Source organism: Aedes aegypti, chromosome 1 (assembly GCF_002204515.2).
Source record: "Aedes aegypti strain LVP_AGWG chromosome 1, AaegL5.0 Primary Assembly, whole genome shotgun sequence".
NCBI classification, from domain to species: Eukaryota; Metazoa; Arthropoda; class Insecta; order Diptera; family Culicidae; genus Aedes; species Aedes aegypti.
In genome coordinates, this window is record NC_035107.1 from 13514146 (window position 1) to 13528466 (window position 14321).

Sequence of the window (14321 nt, forward strand, 5' to 3'; positions counted from 1 at the left end):
GTTTTGCAGTGCCCTTTTTAGGGCGCTGTTCGAACCCATTGTGGTATGGAGCTACATGCTCTCATTTCGCTTATGCGATCTTCCCTCTTCAAGGGACCCCACTCCTATTTCCTCCCATCTTTCCCTTCCCTTTCCTCTCCCATCGGGTAGATGATGAAATAGGCTCAAATATGGCGATGGCACAAATCTCCCAACTGGTGGGGAACGTGCCTTTGGAGCCGGCCTTCTGATACCTGATACCTGATACCATTTTTAATTTGAACATGTAGTCACCCTAGAAACGTGTTTCTGGTTACATCTTTCACTGTTTTGTTTTGATTCTGCGTTCCGTTCCACGGCGTTCCATCTCACTTCACTCCGTTCCATGAGCTAAATGACGTTTGAACCATTTTTAATATGAACGATGTGCAAATTAGCGGGGTACAGATTAAAAAGTGTTCAGATTAAATGTGGTCAAACCAAAGGGGGTACCCGGTAGTGATCCTTTATAGAGAGATAAGCGGAAGTAAAATGGAATGATTTGGCAACAGACCAGCAGTGCTGATTTTGCTCGGCGTCGAGAATAATATTGTAACACGGACATGACTTCCTCATTGCTATAAAGTGTATTTTGTTTCGTTATAGATCTTTGAGCTACATATCAAAACTAATAAACAGGCAAAAAAATCAAAAACTAAAAATCGCATTGACAAAAATTCAAAAAAGTAAAACATTTTATATTTTTGCTTCATGCAAAATTACTTTTACCGAAATAATTTCAAGCGTATTACATTACTCCTCAAGAAAAGTTCAAAACAAACATAACGTATGTTCGTTTGGCTCACACTTTGACAGAAATGTTATCTTCCGCGAATCTCTCTTATAAAGGATTTCTAATTTCATACATCAACGTTGGCAGTGTTGCCACCACAGTATAAACAAGCCAATTTTTTACAAAATTGTTACTGAATAAAAATTTACAAAAGAAAACCTAATATTATTTTGAGCGATTTCACCTGGGTGCTTAACTTTTAAGCCGGTAGTGTGAAAATTTCGTCAAATTTCGTCATAATGAAATTGAGTATATTTGTAGTTCACTGCCAAAATTTCATGCCGATTGTTCATATGGAAACAAAGTTACAGCATGCCAAAGTTGAGCATTTTGTATGAAAATCGGCTCTCACTACTATTATTCTGAATACAACTGTAGATTGCTTCAATTCATTCACACTTGTTTAGTACTGTTCCAGGAATTCCTCAATAAATTCGACCTATGATTGCTCATGAGTTTCCTCCAGACGTTTCTTTAGGAATTTCTTCAACATTTCATCCATTTCTTCAGAATAATTTCTTGTGTAATTTTGCAAGTAACATCTCAACGGCTCCGTACCAACTGATACTACAGTAATTATTCCAATGATTCCTACGAAAATTTCTTCACGGATTATGATAAATAATTTTCAAGGAATTCCTGCAGGATAATCTCCAAGAATTTGATTGTTTTTTTTTAATTATCCTTGCAATTTCTCTTCGAAATCTTTCTAAGACTTCCTCATGAGGCCTGGAGTTTTTCAAGGGAATCTTTTTGGAGTTCATCAAGGCTCTATCTCATTTGGCATAATGCCATTTGGCATAATTAATATATATATATATATATATATATATATATATATATATATATATATATATATATATATATATATATATATATAAATAAACTTTTTTTTTCACACATTTCACATTTAACGTTCAACGCTCCGTCATTGTAATCATCGTCATCATTGAAACTTCCAAAGCAGTTTTTCTGTTCAAAACTAAAAATTATTCGATGAAAATGTGTTCACTGTGTATCAGTTGGAGAATAGAATACAGTGAACACATTTTCCTGTAAATGTTCTTGATTTTGAACAAAAAAAAAACTGCTTTTGAAAATTCCGAAATCAATGACGGATCCTGCCCCCTTAAAGTGTTTGAAATGTTTGTCTAGGACAAGTCAAATTGACTGGAAAAAGGGACTAATATTGACAATGATTTTTAGTCCAAAGAAGTTAATGTGAAGTAAGTACGAAGAAATACTTTAAGATAGGCTCGTCCAAATAGTACGTTTGAGGCTGATGATAATAATATCACAGACAAAATAATATTACCAACATTATTACTTGTCACCAGGCTTCTTCCTTGCTCTTGACTTATCCTCTTTCTCCCCCTTTTAATGATCAACTACAAAAGAGAAGCGATTTTACCCACACACAAACTGAGCTTACTTGATCTGCGGGATGAAGAGTTTACACATTTGTCTTTGCTTATTTTCATTCCCACAGTGGTAAAGAGTTGGTTTTGACAACCTCAGTGCTTAAAAGAGCAAGAGATTATTTTCTCCCTTTCTCAGTTAGGGGGAGAGCATTTTTTTCCCATTTCTCAGTTCGGGGAAGAGCAATTCCAGACAGCTCTTCGTTGTCTCTTTGTAGCTCTTTGCCCAAAAGGGCAAAGAGGAAAGCGAAATCATGCTCTTGGGTTGACGGAGAAACCAACCTCAGTTCATCCCAAAAGCAATGATGATGTGTTTGCAGAGCTTCACAGTAAGCTAGAGCTGTCAAATGGAAGATGTGCGTTTGGATAGAGCCAACGTTTCTCTCCACTCTCTCAGCCCCGGATTATTCAACCAACATCGAATGCTGACTTATAATTGTTGTGAGCGAACGAGGTCTCTCCATCTATCTGATCAAGATGAGCAAAATAAAGCCTGCTTGTCACATCTGAGGTTGAGCATATCGCTGGAGAGGCATCCCATAACATATGGGGTAATTAATTTAGATCAGGGGTCGTCCATGAACCATGTGGTCATTTATGGGCGGAAGGGGGGTTTGGCCAAAGACCACAGTCCATACAAAATTTAAAAATTTTTGTGTGGACAACTGACCACAGTGCAGGAAACAATTCGGTCTGAAATTCCGAAAAAATGACCATGGGTTAAAATTCACCTTCTTTCAAACATGAGCTGTTCTTTTGAGTTCGCAGTTTAGCGAGTCATGTTTTTAGACTAAAATCCGACTTTTTCGTCTAAAGTCCATAATTACCACGTCCTTTACATTCTCCATGCATAAAGTAGAAGAATGGGTGAATTAGGGGCAGTGTCTGGGATTGAGTAGTGTTGAGTCCATTGGATGTGTCACTTGCTCCAGCGGGAGCGAGCGATGGGACCAAAAACATACTCGTTTGGCATGCAATGCGTAACCGAGTAATATCGGAAATCCGGTTAGTCGTGATCATATCATGGATCTCACCACTGAGTCGTGCTCATTCAATTAAGATGAGTTTCCGGAATTTGAAGCGTCCGGGAAATTTGAATCAACACGGTACCAAGGGCATCCGGTGTAAATAAAAATCGATCATGGCGTGCCTATGATTCACTACGCTGCATACTAAAAGAACAGCTTATGTTTGAAAGAAGGTAAAATTTCTAGTTGGGTAGTTCACCAATTATTGAATGCATAAAATGCTCGCTAATTGTTGAAAAATTCGTTAGGAACACACATATTCTTCAGTAATAGGCGAGATTTAAGGCCGTTCAGCAATAGGAGAAATATTCTGCTTAACTAATAACCGTGTATCAACTGATTGTTGTAGCATTTAAGGCAAAGGACATGGGTCTGGGTCATTTGGCATAAAGCCATTTGGCATAAGGTCATTTGGCATAACGCCATTTGGCATAAAGGACACATGGCATAACAGCCATTTGGCATAACGGTCATTTGGCATAATTTTGAACAATGTGAAAATAAAGGGTCATTTGGCATAACGGACATTTGGCATAATATCAAACCATCTGAAAAGTAAGGGTTATTTGGTATAATAATACAGATACTCCTTTTTCTATGTGAAAAAACTGTTATAATATTACGCAAAAGAAAAAATCATGTTAAAAAGAAAGGCAAATTCCTATATAATAAAAAAAACGCGTCGAATCGCTATAGCAATAACCCTCGAAAGAATACCTTATGCTTAAAAGAAGGGTAAATCTCTAGATAAATATCATGACTAAACAGGATAACAGAAGATGAACTAGGGTGTCAATCAGTGACGCAATATTTCTTAATTTGAAATTAAAAATTGAAAACAAGGTCATGACTTTGGAAATCAGAAGAAAAAATGCAGTAACATTGAGGCAAAACAACCCCATGGTGCCTTTTATGAGTATTTGTAAAAAAATTGGAAAATATTCGTCAAGGGCGGATAGGAGTGATCCACAACATGCGATTTTACAAATCCAACTTACAGAAAAATGTCTAAATTTTTCTAAAATATTTATAGAATCACCAAAAAGTCGTTTTATTCCTGGGGTGCATATAACCCCTGATACCCTTATTATAAGCTCTAATATGAATAACTATGAGAAATACTTCACTCTTGAAAGATCCTTGAAAGCCTATGATCAAAAGAAGGAAAAATCTCTTATGAAAATTTAGGCAAGTGTAATGCATATAATAGATATATCAGTACAACTACAAAGAACTTCCGATGGTTTAAAGAAGGTAAAATTCCCAATTAAAATATAAGTTGAACTATTTTCAATAGTAATGAAATCAGTATAAGGCAGCGTCCATTTAACGCAAAAATTGGAAATTTTGGACCCCTCCCCCCTCCATAACGCTTTTTGTACGGAAAATTTCAAATTTTTGTATGAGTCGTAACGCTTTAGCCTACTCCCCCCTCCCCCTAGAGCGCTACGTAATTTGTGGATGCCGCCTAACTCGTATAGCCTATGTGCAAAAGAAGGAAAAAATCTGATGAAATCAATATAACACTTGAAACCTTGTTACACCTTTGGTAATCCAGAGGCGCATTAACCGTCACCTCAGAGTCTTGACGCGATGTGAGGAGTTCACAACTTCGTCCTGAATTAACGGGTCGATTTTATCATTCCCTTAGAGCTCTTATAGAGGGACAAAAAATTACGTCCCGTCACATCATGAAAATCAACAAATTAATTAGCTTATCAGTTATTGGGCAACACATCAGCGGTGTTGTAATTTGATATTTATGTTCATGATTCGGCCAAACGGCATTTGGACAAATGACCAAAAGCAGCGACATCGCACTTTAAATTATAATCAATTTAGCATGAGTGAATACGTGACAGTTCTCCTTCTCCCTGGGGCCTTCCTTAGCCGAGTGGCTAGAGTCCGCGGCTACAAAGCAAAGCCATGCTGAATCCCAAAACCCTGTCGGTTCAGGATCTTTTCGTAATGGAATTTCCTTGACTTCCTTGGGCATAGAGTATCATCGTACCTGCCATGCGACATACGAATGCAAAAATGGTAACTTTGGAAAAGAAACCTTTCAGTTAATAACTGTAGAACTGCTGATAAGAACACTAAGCTTAGAAGCAGGCTCTGTCCCAGTGAGGACGTAATGTCAAGAAGAAGTAGTGACAATTCTCCAAGCTATTATTGATCTTCTGTGACCAACACATAGTTTCAATTCATCTGCAGCATTATCAAACATATCGTATTGATAAGTTTCATTTGCTTAATTTAAAATTGAACTCAACCCATCAGTGATATCAATAGTCTATCACTACTAATGCATTGGTGGTGGCACAGAAGTAGACAGTATGATGTTGATGTGATATAGAATGATCCGTATTGTATCGCAGTCAGCCTGTACAAATTAGCAAGTTTTGGGCGTTGATAGTGACAGCGAGCAACTCTGCAAACGATTAGCTTAAGAGCCGCGATAATTGAGTATTTTTAATACAAAAAAATTGTCGCTCTTATGTGTTTTATTTTTTAAATTTATTGGCCTACTAAGTTCTACAAAGTTTTAATACTTATCATTTGCTACAACTTTGCCATAGTTGTATTTCTTATGGTTTGCATGTTATTTGAGTTTTTCATCTTAAAATTTAATATTTTGTGTGCCTTGTATCTCAACCATGAGCGCCTGAAGAAAATGATATTTTCTATCTCGTTCAAAATTGATTTTACTAATAGACGATATGAGATAAATCCATATTTATTGAATATTCACACATGCTCAACTCACAAAAGTCATCACCTGCGCATATAAAATCAAATATAAAACGTGTATTTATATAGAAAGAAAAAGTACATCGTTTTTCAGTTGTTTTCGATTAACTTGGAAGCTTCTGAAATAAATTCATCATCTTTTCCTTCACCGGTATTTCGTCCATTAGTAAGCGAGATCACCGGATTGGAAGTCAACATAAGTCGTATAAGATACATCTACAAAGTTTACAGTCCGATTGAATTCGGTGGTATGATTTAACCGGAATCTTGTGCTGGATTCATACCGTACTTATTGTGCTTCTTCGGCGGCTTGCCAGAAAAGAGAATAAATAAATTATTATAAAACAGTTTCAGCTGTTACTAAAATAAAACAGTAATAAAATGCTAAAATCTTCAATTTAAGTATATACAGAAAATATATTGAAATTATGCCAAATGTCCGTTATGCCAAATGACCCTCATCTTCCACTTAGTTAAAAATTATGCCAAATGTCCGTTATGCCAAATGACCGTTATGCCAAATGTCCTTTATGCCAAATGGCGTTATGCCAAATGACCTTATGCCAAATGGCTTTATGCCAAATGGCCCGCTCCCCAAAGGACATGTATTTCATTTAGGCTGATCGTTATCAGGCCAAAAGTTGAGGACAATAATTTGAGGAAATGTATTCTTCAAATTATGCCAAATGGCCGTTATGCCAAATGGCCGTTATGCCAAATGGCCGTTATGCCAAATGGCCATTATGCCAAATGGGGGAGAGCCCTTTAGAACTTAATGAAGTTTCATTAGATGTTACTTCAAGAATTCCTTCTAAAAAAAACTTGACGTTTTGCGGCAGACATCCCTGGAAAATTCTTGGGGAATTTCTTTAGAAGGAATCTCAGGATGAATCTTTGGAGTACAGATTTGATTCATATTACAAACACTTAAGGCTCCAGTGAAGTATAACTCACCAAAAAGAATATAAATCAAATCATTCTGATCGATTCCGTAACATAAAAATCTTGAATAAATATAATGGGCACAAACAAATGCGAAAATGGCATTATTGGCAAAGAAAGCTCTCAGTTAATTACTGTAGAAGTGCTCATAAGGATCACTAAGCTGAGAAACAGGCTCTGTCCCAGTGAGGACGTAATGCCAAGTAGAACATATTTTGGGAACTAAAGTCACGTGCTTGGCCGCTATCAGCCCTGCTAATCACCCCTTCCTCCTTCCTTTTTTAGGTCTCCCTGAACCCGGTCCGTATCCTGAAGAATGAAGCCGAGGAGGAGAAGGGCGAAATTGCCCGGCTGTCGTCGTTTGTGGGTGCGATCGCCATCGGAGATCTCGTCAAGAGCACACTGGGCCCCAAGGGAATGGACAAAATCCTGGTCGCTCACGGGCGCAGTGCCGGACAGGTCGAGGTTACCAACGACGGAGCCACGATTCTGAAGGCCGTTGGCGTGGACAACCCGGCGGCGAAGATTCTGGTCGACATGAGTCGCGTGCAGGACGATGAGGTTGGGGATGGAACCACCTCGGTCACAGTTTTCGCCTCGGAACTGCTCCGTGAGGCCGAGAAGCTGATCGAGCAAAAGTTGCACCCTCAGACGATCATTGCCGGATGGCGCGCGGCCACCCAAGCTGCCAGGTCCGCCCTGATTGCCGCCGCTCAGGACAATTCACAGAACGTGGACAAGTTCCGGGAGGATCTGATGAATATTGCTCGCACGACGCTCAGTTCCAAGATTCTGTCGCAGCACAAGGAATACTTCGCCAAGCTGGCCGTCGATGCCGTAATGCGCCTGAAGGGATCCGGCGAAATGACAGCTATCCAGTTGATCAAGAAAACCGGTGGCACCTTGGAGGAATCGTTCCTGGATGAGGGATTCTTGCTGGACAAGAAACCCGGTGTCCATCAGCCGAAGCGCGTGGAGAATGCCAAGATCCTGATCGCCAACACTCCCATGGACACGGACAAGATCAAGGTGTTCGGTTCCAGCATCAAGGTCGATTCCATGGCCAAGATCGCCGAGTTGGAGGTAAGTTCAGAATCTCGCCACGGTGCTTCATTTACTGTTATTGTATAAAAATAACAGCGTGTGACCAATCGATTAAGTTTTCAGCTTGAACGGCTTTTTAGTTCTCTAGATTTGTGCTCTTGAAAATTTGAAGATTGGCTTCGTTGTATCTTCACCTTCAGAGATCTCGTCAGAAATTCCTCTAGAAATGCTTCCACCAATTCTCCCAGAAATTCTTCTTGCCATTCTTTAAAAGAGATGCTTAGAGGAATTTGTTACAGGAAATCCTTGAGCACTTCAACGCTACTAACTCCACTAATTTTCACAGGAATTACTCTGAAAGTATTCCCAAAGAGTAACCCATGATTTTCTTCTGATATTCGCTCACTTATTCTTACACAAATTTCTTCAGTTGATTTGTTACTTTAGGTCTAGGATATCTTTCAAAGATTCCACCAAGAGTTCGTACAACAAAACGTTTTATGGAAGAGTTTTCGAAATGATTTGTTTAGGGATTTTTTGTTTTCAAGAAACACTACAACAGTTCATATGCCATTTTTTTTCCGCCAGGAATTCCTTATCATTCCTTAATCATAGGAGGAATCTATGGTGTATTCCCTGCAAGTATTATTATTCGAAATTTGAAGAATTTCTTCACTACAATTTTCTAGAAAATGCTAAGAAATTTCTGAATGCATCTCTGGAGAAGTTACTAGACAAATCCATGGAAGAATCTTTGGAGGTATTCTTGATGAATCGTTGAGGTAATTTGAGGTTGAGGTAATTTCTTATTTGTTTGAAAGTTCCGGGTTAAATTCATGAAGAAATCCGTTAGGAAAACCGTAAAAGAATAATTACATGAGCTTCTAAAGAAATCTTCGGAGTAATATCTGAAGAAAACCTGAATTAATTTACGATGAAATCAAACTTCTTATCTACTCTTTACTGTTAGTATTTTTTTTTTTGTTTTCTGGATTCCTGTTACGTCTCTTTTTTTCAGACCTCTTTTCAGATCCTTTTTTTAATGCACTCATTCGTTACATGAATGATCAATTTGGTGAGCTCGTTCCATGCTTTTATTTTAAATGTATATTATATTAGAAAACTCATTTTAATTAGGACAACGATGGAAAAGTCACTTTTATGTATTTATTTAACAAACTATGATTGGTTTGTCACACTCTAAAGAGGTTAGTACCAGTTTTTGTCTGGATTTTCGAAAATCCAGAATTAAATTTAGTATCCCGTTCGGTATGCACTGAACCGAAAATAAACCAATAGTGCGCAGCCATGTGTATATGTGTGAATGGGAGGACGCAATGATGAAGAGAATAATAAAAAAAATGAAATTTTCTCGGGCCTGCAGACGAAGCTATAGCTATATTTAAATATACCCACAGGAATTCTATTGAATTTATTCTACAAGTGGCGTGAGGTGGCAAATGTCAGTATCGTAGAGCAAGCTTCTCGACTCGAGTGAAGTGACTCTCCTTCAAATTTACAGGGCGAGTCACTTCAATCGAGTCGGGAGTTGTCACCTAGCTATATGAGACCGACAATTCTCACCCCACGGGATACCTACCTTGCCTTTCTTGGTTGGTGAAGAGTCTTCGATAGGCCACCTAACCAGGGTTGCGCTACCTACATCGTGCTAGAGGGGCTGCCTCCTCGATGCTGACACGATACAGCATCGTCCGCTTGTTCTTTACATGATGACCACGGTCATACCTTTATCAGGGCTTTGGACCTGTAGCTCTGGTTCTCAATAGTTTCAAGTTCTTTCGGACATGCTACTATGGTGAGCCGTCATGCGCTAGCGGATACTTTCAGGAATACCATCATAAATTTGTTCAGAAATGCTTCAGTTTTAACGTCTTTGTTCAGAAAATCCTTCAGTTTTAACGTCAGAGAATCGTTGAGAAATAGCGCCACGAATTCCCTCAACAATGTCGCCAGGAATTCCTTCAGGAATAGTACGAAAGATTTTTTGTAGACCGCCTTGAAGGTCTACAAAAAATCCTTCAGGGAAACCTTTGGGAATTCTTCCAGGGATTCCTTCACATGGTCAACCAAAGATTCCTTCAGTAATTTCCTAAGAAATTTCTTTGGGAATATCTTCAGGGATTCCTTCAACACATTTACTAGAATTCTACCAGAGATCCCTTACAGAATTCACCAGAAATTTCACCAGCGATTTCTTTCGGAATCTCCTTCATGAATACTTCCAAAGATTCCTTTAAGAATTGCTCCAGGGATTTATCCAGAATGTCCTTCACCAATGGTTTCAGAAATTTATCCAGAGATTGATTCGAATTTCTTGAGAGATTCCTTCAGAATTCGGAGATTGAGACATCCAGGAATTCCTTCAGTAATCTCACGAGAATTCCATCAGAAACTTTTCCAGGGATTCCCTAACGAATTCTTGGCAAACATTGAAGGAATATCGGAGAGCTTACTGGAGGAATTCTCGGGGAACTTCTGGCGATATTCCTAAAGAAAAACTGGAGGTATTTTTGATGGAATCCCTGGCAGTATTCCAGATATAATCCCTGCCGGTATTCCTGAAAAATCTGACGGTATTTCTGAAGGTCTTCTTCTTCTTGGCATTAACGTCCTCACTGGACAGAGCCTGCTTCTCAGCTTAGTGTTATGAGCTTATGAGCACTTCCACAGTTGTTAACTGAGAGCTTTCTTTGCCAATGTTGCCATTTTCGCATCCGTATATCGTTTGGCAGGTACGATTATACTCTATGTCCAGGGAAGTCCAGGAAATTTAATTACGAAAAGATTCTGGACCGACCGGGAATCGAACCCAGACACCTTCAGCATGGCTTTGCTTTGTAATCGCGGACTCTAACCACTCGGCTAAGAAAGGTATTCCTGGAAGAATGCTTGAAGAAATTACTGATCTATGCAGGAATTTCTCTAAGGATTGCAGCTACGGATATACCAGGAATTCATCAGATATTGTTTCAAGATATCCGCCATCCTCCTTCAGAAATGCCTTCAAGGATTTCGTCAGAAATTCTTCCAATGATCCCTGACCCCACCAAAAATCAATCAGGAATTCCTTCAAAAAATCCATCAGAAATTCCGCCAAGGATTTTTTTAAACTACTTCATGAATTTGATCAGATACCTATATCTCAATCTGTTCACGAATAAATCTCTAGGAATTCTTCCAGAGATATCTTTAGGAATCCTCGGGAAACTTCCTGGAGGAATCCTCGGAGAACTTATCGGATGATTTTTTTGAGAATTTCCTGAGGAAATCCCTAGCAATATTCCTGAAGGAGACACTGGCGTTATTACTGAAGGATTCCCTGACTGTATTCTCAGAGGGATCCCTTCAGAAAGTTTTTCAAGGATTCATCCAGAAAGGATATCTGAAGAAATCCCAGGAGAAAGTCCTGAAGGAATCTCTGTTGAAATTCCTGAATTTCCTTATTGATCGGTGTTCAGACAGACCGTACTAGATGATATTTTGGCGTTACAAATAACAACTTCATCTATTCTATTTTTCCGATGCTATTTTGTTACAGATATTTCATCAAATTGACAAAGCGCTTAAGCCTGCAATTGAAGATAGGATGATGGCAAGCTTTTACGAGGTTCAATTGATAATGTTTAATTAGAAACATTCAGAAATGATATTCTGTACTGACATATATGGGTTTATGTAATCAAAGTTAACGATTTTTCAACTTATAACAACCGAACCTTCAAAAGGGCATAACTCAAAATTTCGTCTAAAGATTTTTTCTACATAAATCGTTCCAGAGGTGTAGAATAAAAAAACTGGCGTTAAAAGTTTTAATGGCTAATATTTGGTAATAACTGTAAATCAAGCACCATGCTCACAGTTCCATCAAGAATCATTTCTAACCCAATCCCCTCTACCAAAATGCAGGTCGCCGAGAAGGAGAAGATGAAGGACAAGGTCAACAAGATCCTGAGCCACAACTGCAACGTGTTCATCAACCGTCAGCTGATCTACAACTACCCGGAGCAGCTGTTTGCCGATGCCGGCGTGATGGCCATCGAGCATGCCGATTTCGATGGAATTGAGCGCTTGGCTCTGGTGACCGGCGGTGAAATCGTGTCCACCTTCGACAATCCCGATCTGGTCAAGATGGGTCGTTGCGATCTGATCGAGCAGATAATGATCGGAGAGGACACGCTGCTGCGCTTCAGTGGAGTCCCGTTGGGAGAGGCTTGCACGATCGTGATCCGCGGAGCCACCCAGCAGATCATCGACGAGGCGGAACGTTCGCTGCATGACGCCCTGTGCGTTTTGACCGCGACCGTTAAGGAGACTCGCGTCATCTATGGCGGAGGTTGCTCGGAAACGCTGATGGCCACAGCCGTCTACAAGCTGGCTGCCGAAACACCCGGCAAGGAAGCCATGGCCATTGAAGCGTTTGCCCGTGCCTTGCTCCAACTTCCGACGACAATCGCCGACAACGCCGGATACGATTCCGCCCAGCTGGTGTCGGAACTCCGTGCCGGACATTCCCAGGGTAAGAACACCCTCGGATTGAACATGTACGAAGGTAAGGTCGGCTGCATGAAGGAACTGGGCATCACCGAATCGTTTGCCGTCAAGCGACAGGTGCTGATGTCCGCCTCGGAAGCCGCGGAAATGATTCTACGTGTGGACAACATCATCAAGTGCGCGCCCAGGAAGCGTGTCCCAGATCGTGGATACTGCTAAACAGTTTACCTATTAGTTACTCTTATAATCGCGCATTTTGTATCACTCACATTGTAGTACTTCACGCTACCGAGCCTATCTATATGTTTAATCGTTCATACACACGGAACATCTCAGCTTATTTCTTTTTTTTTTGTTCGATAAGAAAGCACACAGATCAAGCAAATCATGTTTTTTCTCGCCCTAACTTAAAAATATGGCCGCACCCAAAACCCTTAAACTTCCGTTTGGGGACACTTGCTTGCAATGGACCGCAAACGAAACGCTATGCCCGTTTCGAAGTTTAGATATGACCCTGAAATAACATTTTACAAACGTAATAAAGGTCAGACTCACTCATACCAATTCATTACGCTTGTGGGGTTTATTAGTCCGAAATTAATCCTTGTGACGAATCGAATTATATCGTAATAATCAGTCTGTGAAATTTCCTCTCGAAAATGTATCTGTTGGGGTCAAATGGTCACCCTAACGCTATCAACTAGGCTCTCCGTTGGCAGCCTCGACTGTCGCCGGTAGAGGTCATTGTTGTATGAACGATGCTCGATTCCATTATTGTATTGTGTGATGTAGTTTATTAAAGTCACGTTTTTATCCATCTCAATAAATTAGTTTTAAAGCTAACCAACCCACGATTTTATTGCCCAAATGGGCCGCCTCGCTACATCACAACAGTGGCGACGAGTAGTAAAGTGATTTTACGTCGGTTTCGCCGGTTTCGCGTAGTGAGAAATCAATTAAGAAATTACCACGACGCCACCGACGAAACGGAGAAAGCGCACATATAGTGCAATGGAGGAGGCACAGCAAGCATCGGGAGCCAATCCACCCGTGCATAGCCAGAACGGACATCATCAACAAAATGCCCAGCACCAACATCCGTCTCGGCAGCAACATCAGCTTCCACCACGACAACCGCCTCTTCTACCACCACATCAGCAGCATCCTACACCTAACCTCAACCAACCACAGCTCGGCTCCACACACGATGCCCTCATCTTGCAAGTACTGCAGCAACTGCAGCATCAGCAAGCCAGCTCCTCCAGCAGCAACGAGATTCCCAGCAACAGCAACAGCAGGGAGCACTTCAGCAACAGGAGGCGATTTTCCGGAACGCTATGCAATTTATCCAAGTTAACGTTCCACCTAACCCAGAAATCATCTTAGACTCGTTAGCTGCGAACATTAAGGAGTTCCTGTACGACCCAGAAGCCCATTCCACATTCGGGTCGTGGTATGCCAGATACGAAGATCTGTTTGCAAAGGATGCAGAACGAATCGATGACAGTGCGAAGGTACGGCTGTTACTATGTCGGTTAGGAACTCAGGAGCATTACCGTTATGTGAGTTCCATTCTCCCAAATGCACCGAAAGATTTTTCATTTTCGGAGACGGTGGAGAAGCTGCATGGCCTTTTCGGCACCAAAGAGTCAGCAGTGAAGAAACGGTATTCCACACTCACTATCGCAAAATCACCCACCGAAGATTACGTATCCTATGCCTGTCGGGTGAACAAAATGTGTGTGGAGTTTGAGTTATCAAAAATGTCTGAGGCCCAGTTCAAATGTTTGATGTTTGTTTGTGGGCTGAAATCAG

The 14321-nt window shown here is 40.3% G+C and overlaps 1 protein-coding gene across 1 annotated transcript in view; it reads left to right on the plus strand.

Moving 5' to 3' along the window:
• The window catches only part of LOC5579472 (T-complex protein 1 subunit beta), a 30771-nt gene extending 17697 nt beyond the window's left edge, over positions 1–13074 (plus strand). Inside the window, exons 2-3 of the mRNA XM_021838969.1 lie at positions 7236–8033; positions 11922–13074. Of these exons, the coding sequence (XP_021694661.1) occupies positions 7236–8033; positions 11922–12725 (1602 nt within the window). The 3' untranslated portion in view covers positions 12726–13074. The remainder of the gene's footprint in view (positions 1–7235; positions 8034–11921) is intronic.
• The last annotated feature ends 1247 nt before the right edge of the window (positions 13075–14321 follow it).